The sequence below is a fragment of the Acartia tonsa genome, chromosome 5, assembly GCF_053477335.1.
Source record: "Acartia tonsa isolate MP-2025a chromosome 5, ASM5347733v1, whole genome shotgun sequence".
NCBI lineage: Eukaryota > Metazoa > Arthropoda > Copepoda > Calanoida > Acartiidae > Acartia > Acartia tonsa.
The window spans coordinates 38,661,508-38,683,952 of NC_137264.1; the positions used below are offsets into that span (position 1 = coordinate 38,661,508).

The 22,445-nt window shown below is 32.1% G+C and overlaps 2 protein-coding genes and 1 long non-coding RNA gene across 3 annotated transcripts in view; 1 reads left to right on the forward strand and 2 right to left on the reverse strand.

Moving 5' to 3' along the window:
• The window catches only part of LOC145320140 (uncharacterized), a 48,374-nt gene extending 34,505 nt beyond the window's left edge, over positions 1 to 13,869 (reverse strand). The window contains exons 1-2 of the mRNA XM_080162580.1: positions 13,841 to 13,869; positions 13,524 to 13,571 (exon numbers count right to left, since the gene is read on the reverse strand). Of these exons, the coding sequence (XP_080018706.1) occupies positions 13,524 to 13,571; positions 13,841 to 13,869 (77 nt within the window). The remainder of the gene's footprint in view (positions 1 to 13,523; positions 13,572 to 13,840) is intronic.
• Positions 1 to 22,445, forward strand: part of rno (PHD finger protein rhinoceros) — a 389,004-nt gene that overhangs the window by 194,014 nt on the left and 172,545 nt on the right. The gene's annotated exons all lie outside the window — the stretch shown is intronic.
• LOC145320342 (uncharacterized) overlaps positions 17,443 to 22,445 on the reverse strand; it is a 61,089-nt gene continuing 56,086 nt past the window's right edge. The window contains exon 5 of the long non-coding RNA XR_013880165.1: positions 17,443 to 17,562. This is a non-coding gene — a long non-coding RNA (uncharacterized LOC145320342). The remainder of the gene's footprint in view (positions 17,563 to 22,445) is intronic.

Below are 22,445 nucleotides of genomic sequence, written 5' to 3' on the forward strand. Positions count from 1 at the left end.
TAGTCTGTTTGTGTCAAATGATCTCGCTAACTGTTACATGGATATAGCTCGTTTTTTACTGTAAACCTTCTTATAGCTACTGGAGACATTTTGTTTACTTTGAGGGAGGGAGGGTACCTCCACTCTCTGAAGAAAATTTGCCTCTAGAATCAAAATTAAATGGAGAGGGAAAAAGAAGATGATTAAAGTCCCTTCACAGATTATGACGTCATACAATAAAATAACCAATGAGAGGCCAGCATAAATTTTACCATTGGTCAATTACAGTGTATACTGGCCTCTCATTGGCTATTCTATCGTATGACGTCATATTCTGAGGAGGGGCTTTGATCATGTTCGAGAAAAATTTAAAAATCTCTAATATAAAAATGGACGAAGCTCAAAATACATAACTTTTGCATCACGTCGTCTTTTAAAAAATGACGTCAAACAATACAAATGACCAATGATTGGCCATTATACATTTTAATTGGACAATGGGTAAATGTAAACTGGCCTATCATTGGTCATTTGTATTGCAAGGCATAATTTATTCGTGGGCACTATAAACTGCTACATATTTAATCTAATAATTGCAAAGGTAAACATTAAATACTTTATGAAAGTCAAGCCTACTTTAAATAACAAAGGAATGGTTTATCAGATGATAACTCTGACAAACTTATGACCAATTTCCTTTTTCCCCCTCTCTTATAGTTCTGATCATACTATTTCCTTTTTTTACAACTAACCAAAATTATAGCAAAAATCAAGGATCGCAACATCAAAAAAGCGAAGCTTAAAAAATCACTCAAACATGAAAGATGAAACAGTTTATAGTGCCTAACAAAAAATAACGTAATGCAATACAAATAACCAATGATAGGCCAATACACAGACTAAATTACAAATGGCAGGCCAGTATACATTTTTATTGACCAATGGTACGCCAGTATAATGTCATTTTTATAGACACTATAAAAAACTTCTGGCAACATCAATAAAATCGAAGCTTTAAAAATTAGTCAGACAAACGAACAAATGAGGAGTACCAAAATATCTTAAATAGTCGGCATAATATTAGAGTAAAACAATAGAGGGGGAAGGGGCTAAATAACTGTATGTCCTCATTCCGAGGACCCTGTGATGACTTTCAATTGGGTGTCTGAAAATCAACCAATAACCAAGTCGCTATAAAAGAGCAAAAAGTAAGTTGTTAGCAGACGAAAAAGGGCCCCTGCAACAGGGGGATCAAGGTAGTTGTCTGGTTATACATCTATAATGGCGGAATAAATGACTAGTCTATATAAAAATGCTATACTGCATAAACACCAGAGGTAGGCTTGGAACTTAGCATAAATATTTTCTTTTCTCATATTTGTTAGTTTCCATGGAGGGAGAGATCAATCAATGACGGCGATCAATTCACCCCCCCCCCCTTTTATATTTACAGACTAATTATAACCGATTTTTAAATTAGCCATTGCTTGGGGGAAGATAAATTTATCGTCAATTGTCTTATCCCTGAAAAGTTTGTGCATAATCCAGGAGTTTAGAACTAGAAGTGGTACAATCTGACAATTTGAAAAAAGACCCTTTTCCCCTACCGCCCCTCCCACAAGGATAGGAAACTATTGACTGTTTTACCAAAATGAAAATGTCATTATCAGAATTGCGTTGCATTATAGACAATTCCTGCTATAAAATCATTGGCGACTCTATGATATTATATTATATTTTACTAATATAAATTAAGATTATAGTTTTTTTTTGAGGGGAGTTATCGTGGTTCAGTTGAATAATGAGGGAAACTACCATATATATAAGTACTACTTGGATAACTTAGAAATAAGTCATGGTTACAGTACTCTTTAGATGTTATATACACATGTTAGGTTAGGGGGGGGGGAGGGTATTGTACACTTGAAGAATAAGGGAAACTACCATATATACATATAAGTACTACTGGGGTAACTTAGAAATAAGTTGTGGTTACAGTACTTTAGATATTATATGCACTTATAGGGGGGGGGGTATTGTAGTTCACTTGGAGAATAAAGGAAACTATAATATATATAAGTACTACTGGGATACTTTAGATATTATATGCACATGTTGAGGGGGAGGATATTGCTGTACACTTGAAGAATAAGGGAAACTACCATATATATAAGTACTACTGGGGTAACTTAGAAATAACTTGTGGTTAGATACTTTAGATATTTTATGCACATGTTATGGGGGGGGGGGGACAGGGTATTGTGGTTCACTTGAAGAATAAAGGAAACTATAATATATATAAGTACTACTGGGGTAACTTAGAAATAAGTTGTGGTTACAGTACTTTAGATATTATATACACATGTTATGGGGAAGGGGTGGGTATTGTTGTACACATAAAGAATAAGGGAAACTACCATTTATATAAGTACTACTGGGATACTTTAGATATTATATGCACATGTTAGGGTGGGGGGGGGGGTACACTTGAAGAATAAGGGAAACTACCATATATTAAAGTACTACTGGGGTAACTTGGAAATAAGTTGTGGTTACAGTACTTTAGATGATACATGTTTCTTATACATTATTTTGGACATATGTATCTCAGAAAATAAAGCATGCAAAATTTGACAGAAGAGTTAACTGCAATAAAGAAAAACTACGCAGTTTAAAAACAAATAATGTTATGTCAATATCTCCATATTTCTTATTTGTAGAAATGTTATATGTTCTATGTATAGTTTTACTTCTGGCTTAACCCCTAGGGGTGATGGTGGAATTCTCCCCACCCTCGTGCATTTATTTGTAATGTGTTTTTTTTCTTCTTTCTTTTGTAGCTGCTGCTCATTTTACTCAGCTCCAAGGAAATAGCCTAAAACCTTCATATAACCAGAAGATGTATTCCCTATCTGTCCTCACTGTTATGATATCCAAGTCTCTCTATTGTATGCAGGGTTCTTAAGGGATAAGACAATGAGATGTTATCCACAATGATGATTACCCCTTCTATAGTTGAAAAAAAATATTGGTTCAAAAGTTTGGACACTGCTATTTCAAACCGTCTAATCAAGATTTGATATTCAATGAAAGAATAGTTATTATTCGCATCGTATCATAATCAGCTTTCCGCGGATATGAAATGTTAAATTAGAAGATTAAAACCAGTTTTTTTAGCCCCGAGATGCCAAAGGCACGGGCTAAAAAAACTGGTTTTAATCTTATAATTGTATTTTTTTATATTCGTAGAAAACTGGATATAATACAATGCTAGACATAGTTTTTTCGTATGGATGAGAACCGGTTCTAATCCACCGGATTACTTGGTTTCGAATGAACACGAAAAAATGGATTTAAAACTTAGGGTACCAACATAATTTACAGTTCAATGTCTCCTCCCTCCCTGATTTTCTACTGACTTATATCCTAATCCAAAATTAGCATAGAAATGTTTAACTTACAACAGAGCCTAAAGAATAGGTAACTCGAGATAGATTAACCTTCCCTTAAAATAATAATCCAAATATAAGCATTATCTCTATATATATATTGAAAGGATTGTAAATATCTATAAAGAAATTTTGTAAAAAATCTTTGAAAGAGCGTGTCCTAACTTATGTGATTTAGTTTTAACCTATTTGTGACGAGCTCCCAAAGTTTTGATTCACTGGGCTTTAACAAAATAGATTTTTTCAATAATCTCTCAACATAATTTTAAAAGTCAAATCAAAGATATAACTATATTTGTTCATAATTGCAATTTTCTTCTTTTTTTTGTTGCGTTTTATTACCTTAAAACTAACTAAATGTTTTTAAAAGACCGACTAGCTATTGTAATAAAAAATCACAAAAGTTAGGACACCTTCTTTAAAAACTATCCAGTATAGCTCCGAATCCTATTAATTTCCACAAGAATTAAACCGGATCTAAACTATACTGAAAAATTTTGTCTCCTATAGTTTTTAAAATCTTTTATGGCTCGTCGGGGCTAACAAAAGATGAATCATCTTCTAATAAAATACGATAAATATTTAGTTTTAATAGAAAAATCCAAGAAATTGAATGGCTAGAAAAACATGAATTTTAGTGAAGAATGTAGTAATATTCCATTTTTCTTTATAAATTTAAAAAAATTATAAATTTATAAGTCCTCTAAATGGGAAGAAGATTCTCTTTATCCTTTATAACCGTCACAATAACTTTATGAGATCTATCTTTAATAGCAATCAATAGAATATCATTTCTTCATTGGAAAATAGACCTCCTACTCAGTCAATTTAACGGACCGACATTTGTAATAGCAGAGTGGCTTTGATAAATCTGCTGAAGAGAAAATGTGAGGGCTGATATCCCATAAAGTAAAGAATTTAAGTAAGATAAATACCTAATACAAAATCTAATTTCCTTTTCAAATTACAACAAATTTGTATTCTCAACTTTTGTGAAAGGGATTTTTACATTAAAGTATTAGCTTTAAAAGTCATGACACAAAAATGGGCACAGCTTTTTATAAAGACTTCTAAATAAAGGTCGTGCAATCAAAGGAGGTGTTGATTGTTTTCTGTATATTACTCTGAATAATACCCCAAACGTTTGAAAATTGGAGTTTTCATTGGCTTTTAAACCTGACGTTACAGTGTTATGGAGTAGCTGGACAAAGTGTCTCAAAAAACAGCCATGCATGTGACGTCATAAAAATGAGGGGGATGAGAGGAGATGTGGGAAAGAATATCCTATAAAAAAAAAAGATGCATAATCAATCATTTTTATGACGTCACAAGGCTGATTTTTGTCCAGTTACGTTATGGACAGCAGCCTCGCCCTTTCAATTTAATATGTAAATGTTAACATGTTAGAACCGACCAATCAAAGTCAGATTTGCTTTTATGGATATTGGTATTCCTGTTGTTTGTAATTGATAAAGTTTTTGTTATAAAGTGCAGCTTCGGGACAAATAAATTTATTGTAAGAAGTCCTATTTATTTAGCTATCTTTAGCAATATGTACATATATTGTATATCTCACAAATTTATCTGCAAGAAATACAGGGATAAAAATCTATAAAAGCGAGGCTTAACAGATTAGATAGTAGGACAAACAAATATCATAACTTGTAGAATATCAGCACTATTTATTAAATAAGGATGCTGTACGTATTGGTGCAAAAAATGGGGACAATTTTTAAATTGATTTGACGGGGCTGTTTATTTACCTCACAAGTGAGGGGAAAGAAAAGGGAAGGAGGAAAGAAACCCCCTAGAAAAGAGATGGGGGTATAACGTCACACGCCAAAACAATTTGAAATTTGTCCCCATTTTTTTGCACCAATACGTACAGCATCTTAAATAAGTCTATGCGGACATTTTAAGTAAATAATTTATAAAATATCTTGATAACAGGATGCTTTATATTATGACACTAGCCGCTGCGCCCCTAGAATCTAGTGGGGTGTAGATAGTCAAGCTTCCCTATAAAGGAGAACTAAATCAGTTTTTTAGTGATTGATATTTTATGCTTTAGACAGAACCTAGTGATAGTGTCTAACTTTTTATCTTTGTGACGTAACAAAAATCGGAGGATGAGAGGGGAGGTGAGAAAGGAAACCCCTAAAAAAGAGATGGATTTTTGTTACGTCACAAAGATAAAAAGTTAGACACTATTACTAGGTTCCTTTAGACAAAAAAACCTTATTACTTCATATATATAGGATATTTTTATTTTTAAGATGCTTGGTTTATAGCATTAAAAAGCTTGGATCAAGTTTTACCAAGTACATGTATCTATTGTACCATATTAATTAATTCTCTTTTATAATTTAAAAAGTTTCTTAAAGTGCATTTTTGAGATAATGCTATTGATTATAACAATAACTTTGCCCCTAGCCTTCAGGGCATATTTCACTTAGAGATTAGAGGGATGGGTTGTGGAAGAGGGGGGCTAAACTAAATTGGTTTATCAGTTTTCAAGATTATAAGAATCAATATTAAATACTTTCATGGTATCAAAGTGACATTGACAATCAAGAAACGAGGGACTTTATCATTGAGAGATACGAAATTGGACTGAAAATTTACCTGGAACCCAATTTTTTATGTACATTTATTCGTTGGCTTAAAACATTGTGGTAATTACACAAAGTGTCTCAAAAATCAGCCATGTGACGTCATAAAAATGAGGGAGATGAGAGGAGAAGTGGGAATGAAAACCCCTAAAAAAGAGATGGATAATCCCTTATTTTTATGACGTCACATGGCTGATTTTTTAGACGCTTTGTCCAGTTACAACATTAAGTAGGTAATTGTATTAATATTGATTTGGTGTTTTGAACTAGAAGTGTCCTCTTATTTCAACAAATGATTTAAATCCGATTAAGGGGTAATTCTATCTATCACAAATAAGAATGTCTTGTCCCTTAAGATCTCAGGACTTTAGAACTATCATTGAATTAAATAATGTCATCAAATAGTTAAAAATGAAAATATATATAATGTGTATAAAAGTAGTTAGTTGTAAATGTTTATGTATAAGATTGAGATGAGGTTATTTCATGGTATTTGAACAATAAAAGATGCCTCTTTGTTTAAACTTAAACATACATCACTTTATATTTACTTTCAAAAGACAAGCTTTTATATATTTAGGTGTGTCCGTAGGTATGTAGGTACGTCTGTAACGGATAGCTTATTTATGCTAGAATTGATGATTTGCTTATTTCATTGTGACTTGTTGTCCTAGGAATCAAAATTCTAAAGATCACATGTACATATAAATGGACTAATTATTTCAAATAAAACATTGTCAAAAAGTTTTTAAAAGTTTTATAAGGACTTCTGGTTATAATCATAGAGTTGCTACGCTTCTTAGTTGTACCTTACTGTTACAGGAATCTTATAAACAAGCTAATATCAATATAATATTTATAATATCCCTAAATCAACGATAAGAGCTATCCGTTACGTCCACACGGACGGACCGCCAATATACGCAGTAAAACTTTGCTTTTATAAGTATTTTATAAGCTGTGAAATATAAATAAAAATGTACTTTATATTTTATTGCTCTTAGTCCGTATAATATAATAACTATAAATCATGAAATTTGAATTTAAAACTAACTATGCTCCCCTCTGCACCCTACCATGAAAAATTTTCATGAATTTTAACTAGTTTAAAGTGTAGAAAACTGGAAATATTATAGGTGGATAAATAGTTACATTTTCTTGTCACTTAACTTCTTAAAGTGGCATAAAACCTGCCAACTAACGTTGTTAGATAAAATGTGGATTTAGGAGCTAGGCCTTATTTGAGATATAAAGTATTACAATACAATTTTTTGTTTGCAGTGTATAACCAATCTATTTTGTCAAATACCAAATAAAATATTTAAAATACCTAATTTAATATAAATAAACCTATACTAATAACTTCTCATTTTTCTTTACTTTTTTACATTAATTAATATTTCAAAATTACTGACTCCATCCTATGAAAAATCATATCCGTGGAAAAAATCTCAAAATGATATCAAAAACTACAAATCTATTTATTTCCCCTTCTACTTTATATTTTTGTAGCGAAGCTACATAAAAGTTACTATTTCTGTCTCTTGGTCTGTAGTAAGGGGGTGTAACCACTCCACTATGGTGTAGATATATGGATGATTAATTTTGAAAGCGAAGGTCCATTATTATTTTCATTATTTCTAGGACAACAAGGTATAATGTGATATGCAATATATCATATAATTATGTTCTTAAAAAATATCTTACATTTAAGCAATTTGCAACAAAACTATATAAACTAAAGGACAGCTAGAAACTTATATATAACCAGAATTAAGTATGAATCCTCCCTCTTTTATCCTTCATTACTTTTTAAAAACTTTTATACTTAACTACCTAAAGAAACTTCTTTTTTTCAAAGGTCCAGTTTTTATACAAAATTTAGGACAGTTACATCCATAAGAAGCGAAGCATTAAGCCTACAATAATCAAAACAGTTTAGAATAGCTTGTTATGTTAAGAAATGGAATATGCAGAAAAATACAGATTGACAAACGAACACATTAACTTGAATGGTAACTACTATAAACTGTGTAAAAATAAAAATATTATTTTGAATCTTTGATTGTAATTTGAGTTGATAGCTTGAGTGGTTTATACATGGGAAATTCTTGTGGTCAGTGGGGATAAATATAGATAGATAGATAGATAGATAGATAGATAGATAGATAGATAGATAGATAGATAGATAGATAGATAGATAGATAGATAGATAGATAGATAGATAGATAGATAGATAGATAGATAGATAGATAGATAGATAGATAGATAGATAGATAGATAGATAGATAGATAGATAGATAGATAGATAGATAGATAGATAGATAGATAGATAGATAGATAGATAGATAGATAGATATATAGATAGATAGATAGATAGATAGATAGATAGATAGATAGATAGATAGATAGATAGATAGATAGATAGATAGATAGATAGATAGATAGATAGATAGATAGATAGATAGATAGATAAAGATAGATAGATAGATAGATAGATAGATAGATAGATAGATAGATAGATAGATAGATAGATAGATAGATAGATAGATAGATAGATAGATAGATAGATAGATAGATAGATAGATAGATAGATAGATAGATAGATAGATAGATAGATAGATAGATAGATAGATAGATAGATAGATAGATAGATAGATAGATAGATAGATAGATAGATAGATAGATAGATAGATAGATAGATAGATAGATAGATAGATAGATAGATAGATAGATAGATAGATAGATAGATAGATAGATAGATAGATAGATAGATAGATAGATAGATAGATAGATAGATAGATAGATAGATAGATAGATAGATAGATATCTTATACAACTGAAACTCTTCAAAGGACAGAAAAAGTTTTAAATGAGAATCTTTTTTTTAATTACAATTTGCTCAGATTACAAAATATCTAACTATCTATCTATCTATCTATCTATCTATCTATCTATCTATCTATCTATCTATCTATCTATCTATCTATCTATCTATCTATCTATCTATCTATCTATCTATCTATCTATCTATCTATCTATCTATCTATCTATCTATCTATCTATCTATCTATCTATCTATCTATCTATCTATCTATCTATCTATCTATCTATCTATCTATCTATCTATCTATCTATCTATCTATCTATCTATCTATCTATCTATCTATCTATCTATCTATCTATCTATCTATCTATCTATCTATCTATCTATCTATCTATCTATCTATCTATCTATCTATCTATCTATCTATCTATCTATCTATCTATCTATCTATCTATCTATCTATCTATCTATCTATCTATCTATCTATCTATCTATCTATCTATCTATCTATCTATCTATCTATCTATCTATCTATCTATCTATCTATCTATCTATCTATCTATCTATCTATCTATCTATCTATCTATCTATCTATCTATCTATCTATCTATCTATCTATCTATCTATCTATCTATCTATCTATCTATCTATCTATCTATCTATCTATCTATCTATCTATCTATCTATCTATCTATCTATCTATCTATCTATCTATCTATCTATCTATCTATCTATCTATCTATCTATCTATCTATCTATCTATCTATCTATCTATCTATCTATCTATCTATCTATCTATCTATCTATCTATCTATCTATCTATCTATCTATCTATCTATCTATCTATCTATCTATCTATCTATCTATCTATCTATCTATCTATCTATCTATCTATCTATCTATCTATCTATCTATCTATCTATCTATCTATCTATCTATCTATCTATCTATCTATCTATCTATCTATCTATCTATCTATCTATCTATCTATCTATCTATCTATCTATCTATCTATCTATCTATCTATCTATGTAAATATCTGTGGTCAAGGGAATTATAAAGGGGAAAATGTTAATTCAAGAAAAGTATAAATATAGAATGATTATATTGATAGGATTGGACCACAGATACTAAGGGATATGACAATGGACGATAAAATTTGAGTTTAGACCAACCAATCATGATCCATTTAAAGTGCTCAAAGTGTACAATTCAAAGAAATAGATACCATGTACTAGAACTTTGTTTACTAGTATAAATTTTGAGCGCAATGTCCTCCTCCCTACCTGATAGAATTGGAGGTATGAATAATATTGGAAACGACAATCATATTCTTATATTAGAGAGAGGGGGAATAAGAAGGTTATTAGAATAACAGATCTATAGTTTAGATGCATATACATATAACAACCTCGCTCCTTTTTCAATGACCTTTATCGTCTGCTAGCAGATTGTTTTCTGCTACTTGGCTGTGTTTATACACACCACACCTTAGGTTGATTTTCAATGACGCAATTTAACGTCGGCACAAGGTCAGTGCGATGGGGAGATACAGTTCTTTCTCCCTGTAGTGTTTTACTCTATTAAGTGAATACTAGGGCCCCTATCATCTAGAGGCTCTATATTCGAAGAGAAATGGAAGGGCAGAAAAATAGCCCAAAACCACAACCAGAAAAATAAAATAACATTAAACCATCTCAGGTTCTAAAATAAAAGAGAACCATGTCGGTTCAGCGGTTAGCAAAATCCTTCGATATAGACAAAAAAAGGCGGATCATATGAAGGAAATGAAGTCATTCCTTAAAAGGACAGAAATTCCATTCCAAAAAGGACAGAAATCATCTTCCTTTTTCTCAGATAAGTGAAATATGGACAAAAATCACTCTCCTTTTTCTCTCATATCTGAAAAAGAGAATAAAAATCACCTCCCTAAATCTCACTTAATCTTCCTAATTCTAAGAAAATTAACCTAGTTCCTCCAAATTCTACCTTTTCATAACAAAGTCTACCTTTTCCTTACACATTCTCACTTATTCTCAGATAACCTACCTTATTCTAAGAAATTCTTCCTAAATCTAAGAAAATCTACCTGACTCCCCCAAATTCTTCCTTAGTCCCCCAAATTCTTCCTTATTCTAGGAAATTCTACCTTATTCTAAGAAATTCTTCCTTATTCTAAGAAAATCTACCTTATTCCCCCAAATTCTTCCTTATTCTTGGAAATTCTACGTTATTCTAAGAAATTCTTCCTTATTCTAAGAAAATCTTCCTAATTCTCTCAAATTCTTCCTTATTCTAAGAAAATCTACCTTATTCTAAGAATTTCTTCCTTATTCTAAGAAAATCTACCTTATTCTAAGAAATTCTTCCTTATTCTAAGAAAATCTACCTTATTCTAAGAAATTCTACCTTATTCTAAGAAATTCTTCCTTATTCTAAGAAAATCTACCTTATTCTAAGAAATTCTTCCTTGTTCTAAGAAAATCTACCTTATTCTAAGAAATTCTTCCTTATTCTAAGAAAATCTATATTATTCTCCCTAATTCTTTCTTATTCCCACAAATTCTACCTTATTCTAAGAAAATCTACCTTATTTTAAGAAATTCTACCTTATTCTAAAAATATCTACCTTATTCTAAGAAATTCTTCCTTGTTCTAAATAAATCTACCTTATTCTAAGAAAATCTATATTATTCTCCCTAATTCTTTCTTATTCCCCCAAATTCTACCTTATTCTAAGAAAATCTTCCTTATTCTAAGGAAATCTACCTTATTCTAAGAAATTCTTCCTTATTCTAAGAAAATTTACCTAATTCTCCCAAATTCTTCCTTATTCTAAGAAAATCTACCTTATTCTAACAAATTCTTCTTATTCTAAGAAAATCTACCTTATTCTAACAAATTCTTCCTTACTCTAAGAAAATCTACCTTATTGTAACAAATTCTTCCTTATTCTCAGAAATTCTACCTTATTCTAAGAAATTCTTTCAAACTTTAGCAAAGCAATATATAGGGGTCCCAAACTCAAAAACAAATTTTCAGCACGATCCGACCACCCGTTCTCAAGATACGGTGACCTGGTGTCCTTGGTACCTATGGTAAGATTTGGGAAATGGTTCAAATCCTTAATAAATTTGGCATAAAAGGCCAAACATATATAAAAATACCCAGGTTAACAAATAGTATTGGTCAAAAATTGAAAAGTGTCAAAATATTTTTGGACTTTGACCAAATTTACTAAGGATTCGAACCATTTCCCAAATCTTACCATCAGTACCAAGGACACCAGGTCACCATATCTTGAGAACGGGTAATCGGATCGCGCTGAAAATTCGTTTTTGAGTTTGGGACCCCTATATATTGCAAGAATTTGCTATGTTTTGCAAGAATTTAGGAGAATTAGTTAGATTTTCTTAGAATCAGGAAGAATTTCTTAGAATAAGATAGATTTTCTTAGAATAAGGAAGAATTTCTTAGAATAAGGTAGATTTTCTTAGAATAAGGTAGAATTTCTTAGAATAAGGAAGAATTTCTCAGAATAAGGTAGATTTTCTTAGAATAAGAAAGAATTTCTTAGAATAAGGAAGAATTTGGGGGAATAAGGCAGATTTTCTTAGAATAAGGAAGGATTTGGAAGAATAAGGTAGATTTTCTAAAATAAGGTAGAATTTCTTAGAATAAGGAAGAATTTCTTAGAATAAGGTAGATTTTCTTAGAATAAGGTAGAATTTCTTAGAATAAGGTAGATTTTCTTAGAATAAGGAAGAATTTGGGAGAATTAGGTAGATTTTCTTAGAATAAGGAAGATTTTCTTAGAATAAGGTAGAATTTGGGGGAATAAGGAATAATTAGGGAGAATAATATAGATTTTCTTAGAATAAGGAAGAATTTCTTAGAATAAGGTAGATTTATTTAGAACAAGGAAGAATTTCTTAGAATAAGGTAGATTTTTTTAGAATAAGGTAGAATTTCTTAGAATAAGGTAGATTTTCTTAGAATGAGGTAGAATTTCTTATAACAAGGAAGAATTTCTTAGAATAAGGTAGATTTTCTTGAAATAAGGAAGAATTTCTTAGAATAAGGTAAGTTATCTGAGAATAAGGGAGAATTTGTGTAATTAAGGTAGAGGTTCTGAGAATAAGGAAGAATTTGGTGAAATAAGGTAGATTAATTAAACATGGTTGTAATAGTGAGGAAAAGGAAGAATTTCTAAAAACTAGGAAGAATTTGTAAGATGGTGGACAGAGGTCACCTTCCTTTAGTGATAATTTGTAAGATAGTGGACAGAAATCACCTTCCTTACTGAGAATTTGTAAGAAAAAGGAAAGAAAATAGCCTTCCTATACCTAAGGAAGGGGATTTCTGTCCTTTTTAGGAATGACTTCATTTCCTTCATATGATCCAAAAAGGCTTACTACTTTATATAATAGGATTCAAAGATAGAGGCGAGATTTTTCTGCAAACAATGCAATGATGACAACATCCATAGGTTACGAAGCTAATGAGCATAAAACAATTAACAATAAGTGTAAATGAGAGACAAACGGACAAAATGAGTTTTTGAGCAAATATCAATTCTTTAGCAGAATGTTCACACCAAAATTCAAGTATCTATCTCTAATAAAAGCTAAGATAATCAAAAAGAAAATAATTTACCTTTTACTTAAACAGATACCCTCGTGTACGCTTCTCCTATCATGATGTCTGAATGCACATAATTATAATTGGATAGTCAAATTCATTTGGTAGATTTTTTATATTCGTTTTCGTCGATTTTTCTAATTTCAATCAAAATCAATACCTTAATAATACAGCTTTTGTCTGGAAGTCCTGTGCATAGTGAAAAAGTTCATATGTATATGAGGCAAGGCATTTCCCTTAATCTAACATTTTTGTCACGCATCTGACATGGAAGAAGTATGAACAATATTGTTATGGATTGCCTGTGAGGTACTTTCATAACCTAACCAAACCTATAACATTTTGCTGGGAGGGAGGACATTTGACTATGAATTATTATTGTACCAAAAAGTGTCATAAAAATGCTTTTTTATTCATTGGTTTCAAAACCAAGGGTTCTTCTATTAAAAGTTTTTAGTTGAGTCTTAACTTTTTAAATCCTATTAAATTTTTTTTGTCGGGTAAAATAGGGTATCACAACATTGGGGATGTACATAAATTCATCGTCTTATCCTTAAAAATCCCTGATATAACGTCATAAAATTTAGAAAATTTTATACAGTTGTTGATTAACTTATGACAGTGGAAATTAGAAATTAGAGCTCAATTTCCAACTTTCAAACTAGTCTTTTAGTCAACGATTTTCCCACCTATCTAATCCATGTATTATTATACTATAAGAGCAAAGCTTTTATAAATTTAATGTCGGTCTGTCAGTCCATAATCTTATTTGGTTGGTTTTTAGTAGCGAAGCTACTCTATAATTTACTTTGTATGTCCGTCCGTCCGTAACGCTATGGGGGAAACATGAAACGTTATAATGACGAATACGATAGAATAGCCAATGAGAGGCCAGTATACACTGTAATTGACCAATGGCAAAATTTATGCTGGCTTCTCATTGGTTATTTTATCGTATGACGTCATAATCTGTGGAGGGACTTTAAACATCTTCCAATTGTAGAGTTGCTTTACTTCTTAAAAATGTAATTTTCTACTCTTGTTAGAATTTTCCCCAGAAAAAAATGTCAAAAAAATGTGTAAACTTATTTCTGATTATAGTAATTATAAGAATAGGGACCTTAATTCGCAATTTTAATCCAAATAAATCTAGTAATTTTTACGGTTTTTTTTAATTTATTAATTCCTGAGATCTAAAAGGAAGGATTGATATACGTCTCCAATGATAATAAGCAAAAGTTTCTCCCATGTAAATTAATTATTCGTTAAATAAGTTTGGACACTGTTAATTTAGAACTAACCAATGAGAAAACAGTAAAAGTGTCGAACTATGACGTCAGAAAAAATTAACAATTAACCAATGAGAGGCCGCTATATATTTTACCACAGTGAATACTGGCTTCTTATTGGTTAATTGTTAATTTTTTCTGACGTCATAGTTCGACACTTTTACTGTTTTCACCAATGAAAATTTAATAAAAATATTAAGACAAAAAGTTTTTGAGCAGACGAATAAGACCAGTATAATTTTCAGTCCAATGTCTCCTCCCTTCATTAATTCATTCTTCTAGTTCTTTAACCTTTACAATTAATACAAAGGACAATGTAGCACAGCAGTAACACTTTTGAAGAGCCTTATATATTGGAAAGTAAAAGTATACATGACTTAATTTGATTAAATATGAATAATAATTGTCCCTTGCTATGAGTAATTATATGGCTACAAAGTTGGTATAACTATAATTTTCTTGTTATTCAACTTGATCCTTCCATTAGACTGTTTGTCTGTCTGTCTGTCTGTAATTTTATTGTTTGAATGTCTGTATTTATTGTATGTTTATCTGTGGTTTGTCTGTTGTAGATTATAAGAAGCATGAGAAAAATCAAATTGCACATTTATTTTAGGTCTTTTGGTCAGTTATATTTCTAAAATCCCATTTTTTCACTGGCTAAAATAGCTTCAACCCAAATTTTCAAATAGTTTTCAACAATTTTTTTTCACAACGAAAGATTATTTCTTACATGTTAAAAACTCAAAAAATTTCCAAATTTTAGCAAGTAAGAAAAATAAACCAAATGAAAGAGTAAAAACGAGGATAATTTTATAGCAAAGCAAATTATATTCTAAATAGATGAGGAAAAATTGTATCCTTATATCCTATTAAGTTTTGTGTCTGTCTACTAAGATCTCGCTAACCAATCAACAGAATGATCTTTAAAGAAAGATTCACATTACTCTTAGGAAGGTTTTAGGCTATTTAAAACTATTTCTCTCTTAAAATTGAGAAAACCTATTAGAAGCTACATTGTAGAGGACAACGACATCGGTTTAGCGGTTAGCGAGATCCTTTAGTACAAACAGAAACACAGAGAAACATATAGTGTATCTCGACTTTATTCTAAATGACGTACTGTCTCTTCAGACGGACACACGGACAATTAATAGATGTAGAAAAGATGTGACACTAATAATTGGAGAATGTCTGTTCCTCAAACCTAAACGTCACAGAAAATCACGGAGGGAGGGAAGAGTCAATATACTGAAAATTATACTGCTCTCTAAAGTAAAATTACTCTTTTTCTCATTCGTTAGATTAAACACGATGGGGGTTAATATTGATTTTTATTAATTTTTTAAAAGAGTCAAAAATTTTCCAACATTGATTTTGATGCATGAGCAGTAATACTAGTGATTGAATTTGGAAGGTAAATCAATTTATCGTGTCCTATCCCTTAGGATCCCTGCAGACGTCTGATTAATTTGCAGAAAAAGAGAAAGAAAATAAAAAAAACAAGGATGTCAACATCCATAAGTTAAAGGTACAGAAAGAATAAATTGCATTGGTACCCAAAGTTTTAAAACAGGATCTCTTATTGGTTGGCTGAAAAATTTTATTACATTTAACAAACCTTGAATGGGTTGAACATGATTTCAGTTTCGACAAATGATTTAATTTTCCCAATAGTCGTAAGGAAAGATTGATGAAAGAATAATTAGTGAGTAGCTTCCAAAGAGAGATAGAAAGGAAAGAAAAAAAAAGAGACAGAGAGAGATAGAGAGAGAGACAGAGAGAGACAGGGAGAGATAGAGAGAGACAGAGAGTCAGAGAGAGACAGAGAGAGACAGAGAGTCAGAGAGAGACAGAGAGAGACAGAGAGTCAGAGAGAGACAGAGAGACAGAGAGAGGAGAGAGAGAGGAGAGAGAGACAGAGACAGAGAGAGACAGAGACAGATAGAGAGAGAGAGAGGAGAGAGAGAGGAGAGAGAGAGGAGAGAGAGAGGAGAGAGACAGAGAGACAGAGAGAGACAGAGACAGAGAGAGAGAGAGAGAGAGGAGAGAGAGAGGAGAGAGAGAGGAGAGACAGAACGAGACAGAGACAGAGAGAGAGAGAGAGTTAAGGAGAGAGAGAGAGAGAGAAAGAAATAAGGAGAGAAAAAAAATATGAAGAAAAACAGAGAGTGAGGTTTGATTAATTCAATTATTTTTTTTCAATAGGATAGTTTCTTCTCTCTTTTTATATATCAAAACTTATTCAATTTATTATTAAATCATTTGGAAATTTCTTCCAACTCTAAGTGGACCATAAACATTATTTTCAAAAAATACGACTAGGGGATTGGACAATGGACAATAATTTGATGTTCCTTAACTTGAACTAAACAATCGAGCTTTAATAATAGTACCCAAAGCTGTTAATCCAAAAAATAAAAGAACTTGATTTTAAAGCTTAAGTTACATAGTTTAATAACGTCCAACGTCTCCTTTATCCCTTAAAAGGTATCTACATATTTTAGGTTAGGTTAGGTTATCGAAGTGCCCCGTTGGCGCTAGAAACATATTTTTGGGGGAGGGGTGAATCATACGGTCCCCTTTTTGGTTCCAGGGACTGTATTAATTATCCAACCAGGAAAAAAAGGACGAATAGTTTGAATTAACAACAAAAAAAATCACATAAACTTTTTTGTCACTTTTTGTTGTAATTTGATTATCCAATGATATTTTCCTGAAGCATTCGCCTTGCTTCCCATCCCCTCCTTCCTGGGGCAACAAATCTGAAATAGATAGATGATTATTATTAAATAAATCCTCCTTTTTTATGACGTCACATGGCTGATTTTGAATCACTTTGTCCCAATACAAATGTTAGAACTCTAAAATGATAAAGTTTAACGGTCAGTACTATATTTTACAGCTCGACAGAACAACATCAATTAAAGAAATGCTTCGCTTTTAAAAATTATCTAAATTTTGTCTAAATGTATGAAGAAGAAAAAATAAATATCAATAGAACACATATTACATAAAATAAGACAAGAAGAATAATATTGGAAACCCATAATTGCCACCCCTCCCTCCAACCAGGGATCTAAAGGGATAAGACAATGACCGGAAAATTGATGATCATCCCTGAATGATGATACTCAAAACTACCCCTTTGTAGATTAAAGTTAGTGGTTAAAATGGTTGAACACTCAACTTAAATATCCAACCAATCAAAATTCACTTAAGTCCCCAAAGTTGTTAAACCAACGAATAAGAAAAAGTTGTCATAAAACTTTGGGGACTAGTGTAATAAACAGCCCATTGTCCCATCTCTCTCTGCCCTCCATCCCTCCATGTTACACTTCTGTGTTGTTATTATATCAACAAATATTTACTTGCTATGAATTAATTAGCACTTTCCCACAAAGAACCCTGTTAAGCACTGACTAATCCCCTCCCTCATTTTTGAAATGATTGAAAATATGGTAGAGATAGTTTGTTCTTATAAGTTTAGGTTAGGTAAGGTTAGGTTATATTGGATAATGGTTGGTTAGCCCCGCAGGTTTTGGTACCCGCACATTTAAGGGCCCCCTTTCCTTTTATGAAAAAAAGTCGAATTTAAAGTCAATCCAATATTCTGGGTTTTACAGGGGGCCGTACGAAAATTTTCTTTTTCACATTACATCCATATAAAATTTTTGGTAGACAGTTATCGTTTTGTGTCCGTCTGTCTGTCTATCATTCACGATTTTTGTTGTTTTTATACAAATTAAACAAAAGCGGGTTGGATCGCTAATGTTTTTGGTTGCGGCAATATCTCGATAACCACTGAACCAATTGAGTTCTTCATTTTTGGCTATTTTCATAATAATCTTTCTATCTATGTATGTCAAAGCCTTGAAAGTCCTCGCAATTTAAATTTTAATCAAAACATTTTATTAAATCAGAAAATTTTGGTGCGAAACTTTTGTTGAAAGCACCGAGTGTAAAAAAATTGGATGTATGATGCACTTTTTAAAATGCGAAGCTTTTCTATGATTAGGGTCGGTCCGTCTGTACGTCCGTCACAAACGGATAGCTTTTTCCGTTAATTTAGGCATGTTAGAATTGTCCTATCGATTTCAAACTTTGCATGGTGATTCCTTTAGTAGTTAGGTACGATTTAGAAAGCTTAGCAACTCTATAATCATTACAAGAATGTCCGTACGTCCATTTTAAACATGTTGATTTTTTTTACTGTTTTAACAGCAATTTTTTATGTGATCTAATCATCCGATTTATCTGATTTCTGGTATGTTGATTCCTGGGACAACAAAGTATAATGTTATAAGCGAAGCAACTCTATAATCAAGTCCTAAAAATGTAAGTATGTCCATATACATTATCTTGTATTAAGCAGTTTTTCAACAAATTTACTTACAATTTTGCTTCGACTCTTATACACTTATATTCTGATTATTCAGTTTTGACACTATATAAATGTTAATGTCCGTTTGTCCTACCGTTTCAGTGCTTCGCTTTTATGGATGTTGTCATCCTTGTTTTTCAATACCGCAGCTACTCCTTAACTTGGGTATGTTGTCTGTAGATCCGTCTGTAGCTGTACATAAGAAAGTGTGAGAACTTCAGCATTAAGTTCTTGTTTGTGTTGGAGATTTCCTCAAAATGCCTGGTTGATCCCCCGTATTTTAAAATCAATGAGATTTTTAAGTGTTTTTTTAGGTCAAGTTAGGTTCAGTTATATTAGGTACAGGGTAGCCCCACATGCCTAAAGTTAGGTTAGGTTATATTAGGTACATGGTAGCCTCACATGCCTAAAATTAGGTTCAGTTATATTAGGTACAGTATAGCCCCACATGCCTAAAATTAGGTTCAGTTATATTAGGTACAGGGTAGCCCCACATGCCTAGAGTTAGGTAAGGTTATATTAGGTACAGGGTAGCCCCACATGCCTAGAGTTAGGTTCAGTTATATTAGGTACAGGGTAGCCCCACATGCCTAAAGTTAGGTTCAGTTATATTAGGTACAAGGTAGCCCCACATGTCTAAAGTTAGGTTCAGTTATATTAGGTACAGGGTAGCCCCACATGCCTAAAGTTAGGTTAGGTTATATTAGGTACAGGGTAGCCCCACATGCCTAGAGTTAGGTTCAGTTATATTAGGTACAGGGTAGCCCCACATGCCTAAAGTTAGGTTCAGTTATATTAGGTACAAGGTAGCCCCACATGTCTAAAGTTAGGTTCAGTTATATTAGGTACAGGGTAGCCCCACATGCCTAAAGTTAGGTTAGGTTATATTAGGTACAGGGTAGCCCCACATGCCTAAAGTTAGGTTAGGTTATATTAGGTAGAGGGTAGCCCCACATGCCTAAAGTTAGGTTCAGTTATATTAGGTACAGGGTAGTCCCACATGCCTAAAGTTAGGTTAGGTTATATTAGGTACAGGGTAGCCCCACATGCCTAAAGTTAGGTTAGGTTATATTAGGTAGAGGGTAGCCCCACATGTCTAAAGTTAGGTTAGGTTATATTAGGTACAGGGTAGCCCCACATGTCTAAAGTTAGGTTCAGTTATATTAGGTACAGGGTAGCCCCACATGCCTAAAGTTAGGTTAGGTTATATTAGGTACATGGTAGCCCCACATGTCTAAAGTTAGGTTCAGTTATATTAGGTACAGGGTAGCCCCACATGTCTAAAGTTAGGTTCAGTTATATTAGGTACAGGGTAGCCCCACATGCCTAATGTTAGGTTAGGTTATATTAGGTACAGGGTAGCCCCACATGCCTAATGTTAGGTTCAGTTATATTAGGTACAGGGTAGTCCCACATGCCTAAAGTTAGGTTAGGTTATATTAGGTACAGGGTAGCCCCACATGTCTAAAGTTAGGTTCAGTTATATTAGGTACAGGGTAGCCCCACATGCCTAAAGTTAGGTTAGGTTATATTAGGTACAGGGTAGCCCCACATGCCTAAAGTTAGGTTAGGTTATATTAGGTACATGGTAGCCTCACATGCCTAAAGTTAGGTTCAGTTATATTAGGTACAGGGTAGCCCCACATGCCTAAAGTTAGGTTCAGTTATATTAGGTACAGGGTAGCCCCACATGTCTAAAGTTAGGTTCAGTTATATTAGGTACAGGGTAGCCCCACATGCCTAAAGTTAGGTTAGGTTATATTAGGTACAGGGTAGCCCCACATGCCTAGAGTTAGGTTCAGTTATATTAGGTACAGGGTAGTCCCACATGCCTAAAGTTAGGTTCAGTTATATTAGGTACAAGGTAGCCCCACATGTCTAAAGTTAGGTTCAGTTATATTAGGTACAGGGTAGCCCCACATGCCTAAAGTTAGGTTAGGTTATATTAGGTACAGGGTAGCCCCACATGCCTAAAGTTAGGTTAGGTTATATTAGGTACAGGGTAGTCCCACATGCCTAAAGTTAGGTTCAGTTATATTAGGTACAGGGTAGCCCCACATGCCTAAAGTTAGGTTAGGTTATATTAGGTACAGGGTAGTCCCACATGCCTAAAGTTAGGTTAGGTTATATTAGGTACAGGGTAGCCCCACATGCCTAAAGTTAGGTTAGGTTATATTAGGTACATTGTAGCCCCACATGCATAAAGCCCCAAAGAATTAAGAGGGACCCGAGATTTAGGTATTAGGGAAAAACTACCTTCCTTATTTTCGTTCTGTTAACAAAAAAGGGTAGAGGATGGTATCTATATTAAATTATTTTTCTAAAACAAGCAATAGACTTCATTTTTTTTGTTTGAAAAATAGCTTCTTAAATGTTCTTTAAATTAAAGTTATTTTTGTGAACAAATTCTTTCAAAAATCTTCTTCTATAATATCTTTAAATTTTTTTTTTAAATACTAATGTTAATCTACGATTTTTATATACAAAATTGTGGTCTTTGTTTAAATTTACCCATCCTTGTTTTTTAGTTTAAATTTCCACTATGCATTTGGCACACTTTGCGTGGAGCAAGATTATTGATTTTTTGAGGGCGCAGCTTTTTATAATAATATCTATAACTGTCAGTATGTCTGTCTCTATGTCTCTTTCTGTTTCTCATTATCTCTGGCGTGTGATGCTTATAGCAAAAGAAGGGGAAATGTCTTGCCACATAATAAGGCGCAACTCATTATTATGCACAATTTAAGACCAAGGTCGTGCAATCAAATTGTTGGTTGGGTATTACTTAACCTAATATTCTTTGGAAAAAGAGCAATTTAAATTCCTTTCAAAATCACTAAAGGCCATTACTTTAAATAAGATTATTCTTGTTTAAGAACAAATTTTTGCAAATATAAAAATTTGACACATTTCAATAATTTAAATTGACAATAAATATTTAGATTTTTTATTTTATTTAATAATTGTTAATTAGTAGCAGTTAGACCTCAAACTAGCATTTGACAAATAATAAAGAAATAGTACCTATATGACGTCATATAAAAAATAGTTTGATTAAAGGAAATAAAACTGTAGCGTTCATAGGAATTTGGCAAGGGGATAGGGGTGTTTATGAAACAGGGGAAAGGGGGTAATTAGTACTCCTAATTTTTTTTCATATGCGATTTAAAGGCCCAGGCATTCCACCATCTATTACACAGAAAGAGAGAGGGGACAATCGGCTGTTTATCACACTAGTCCCCAAAGTCCTTTATTATTGTTTTC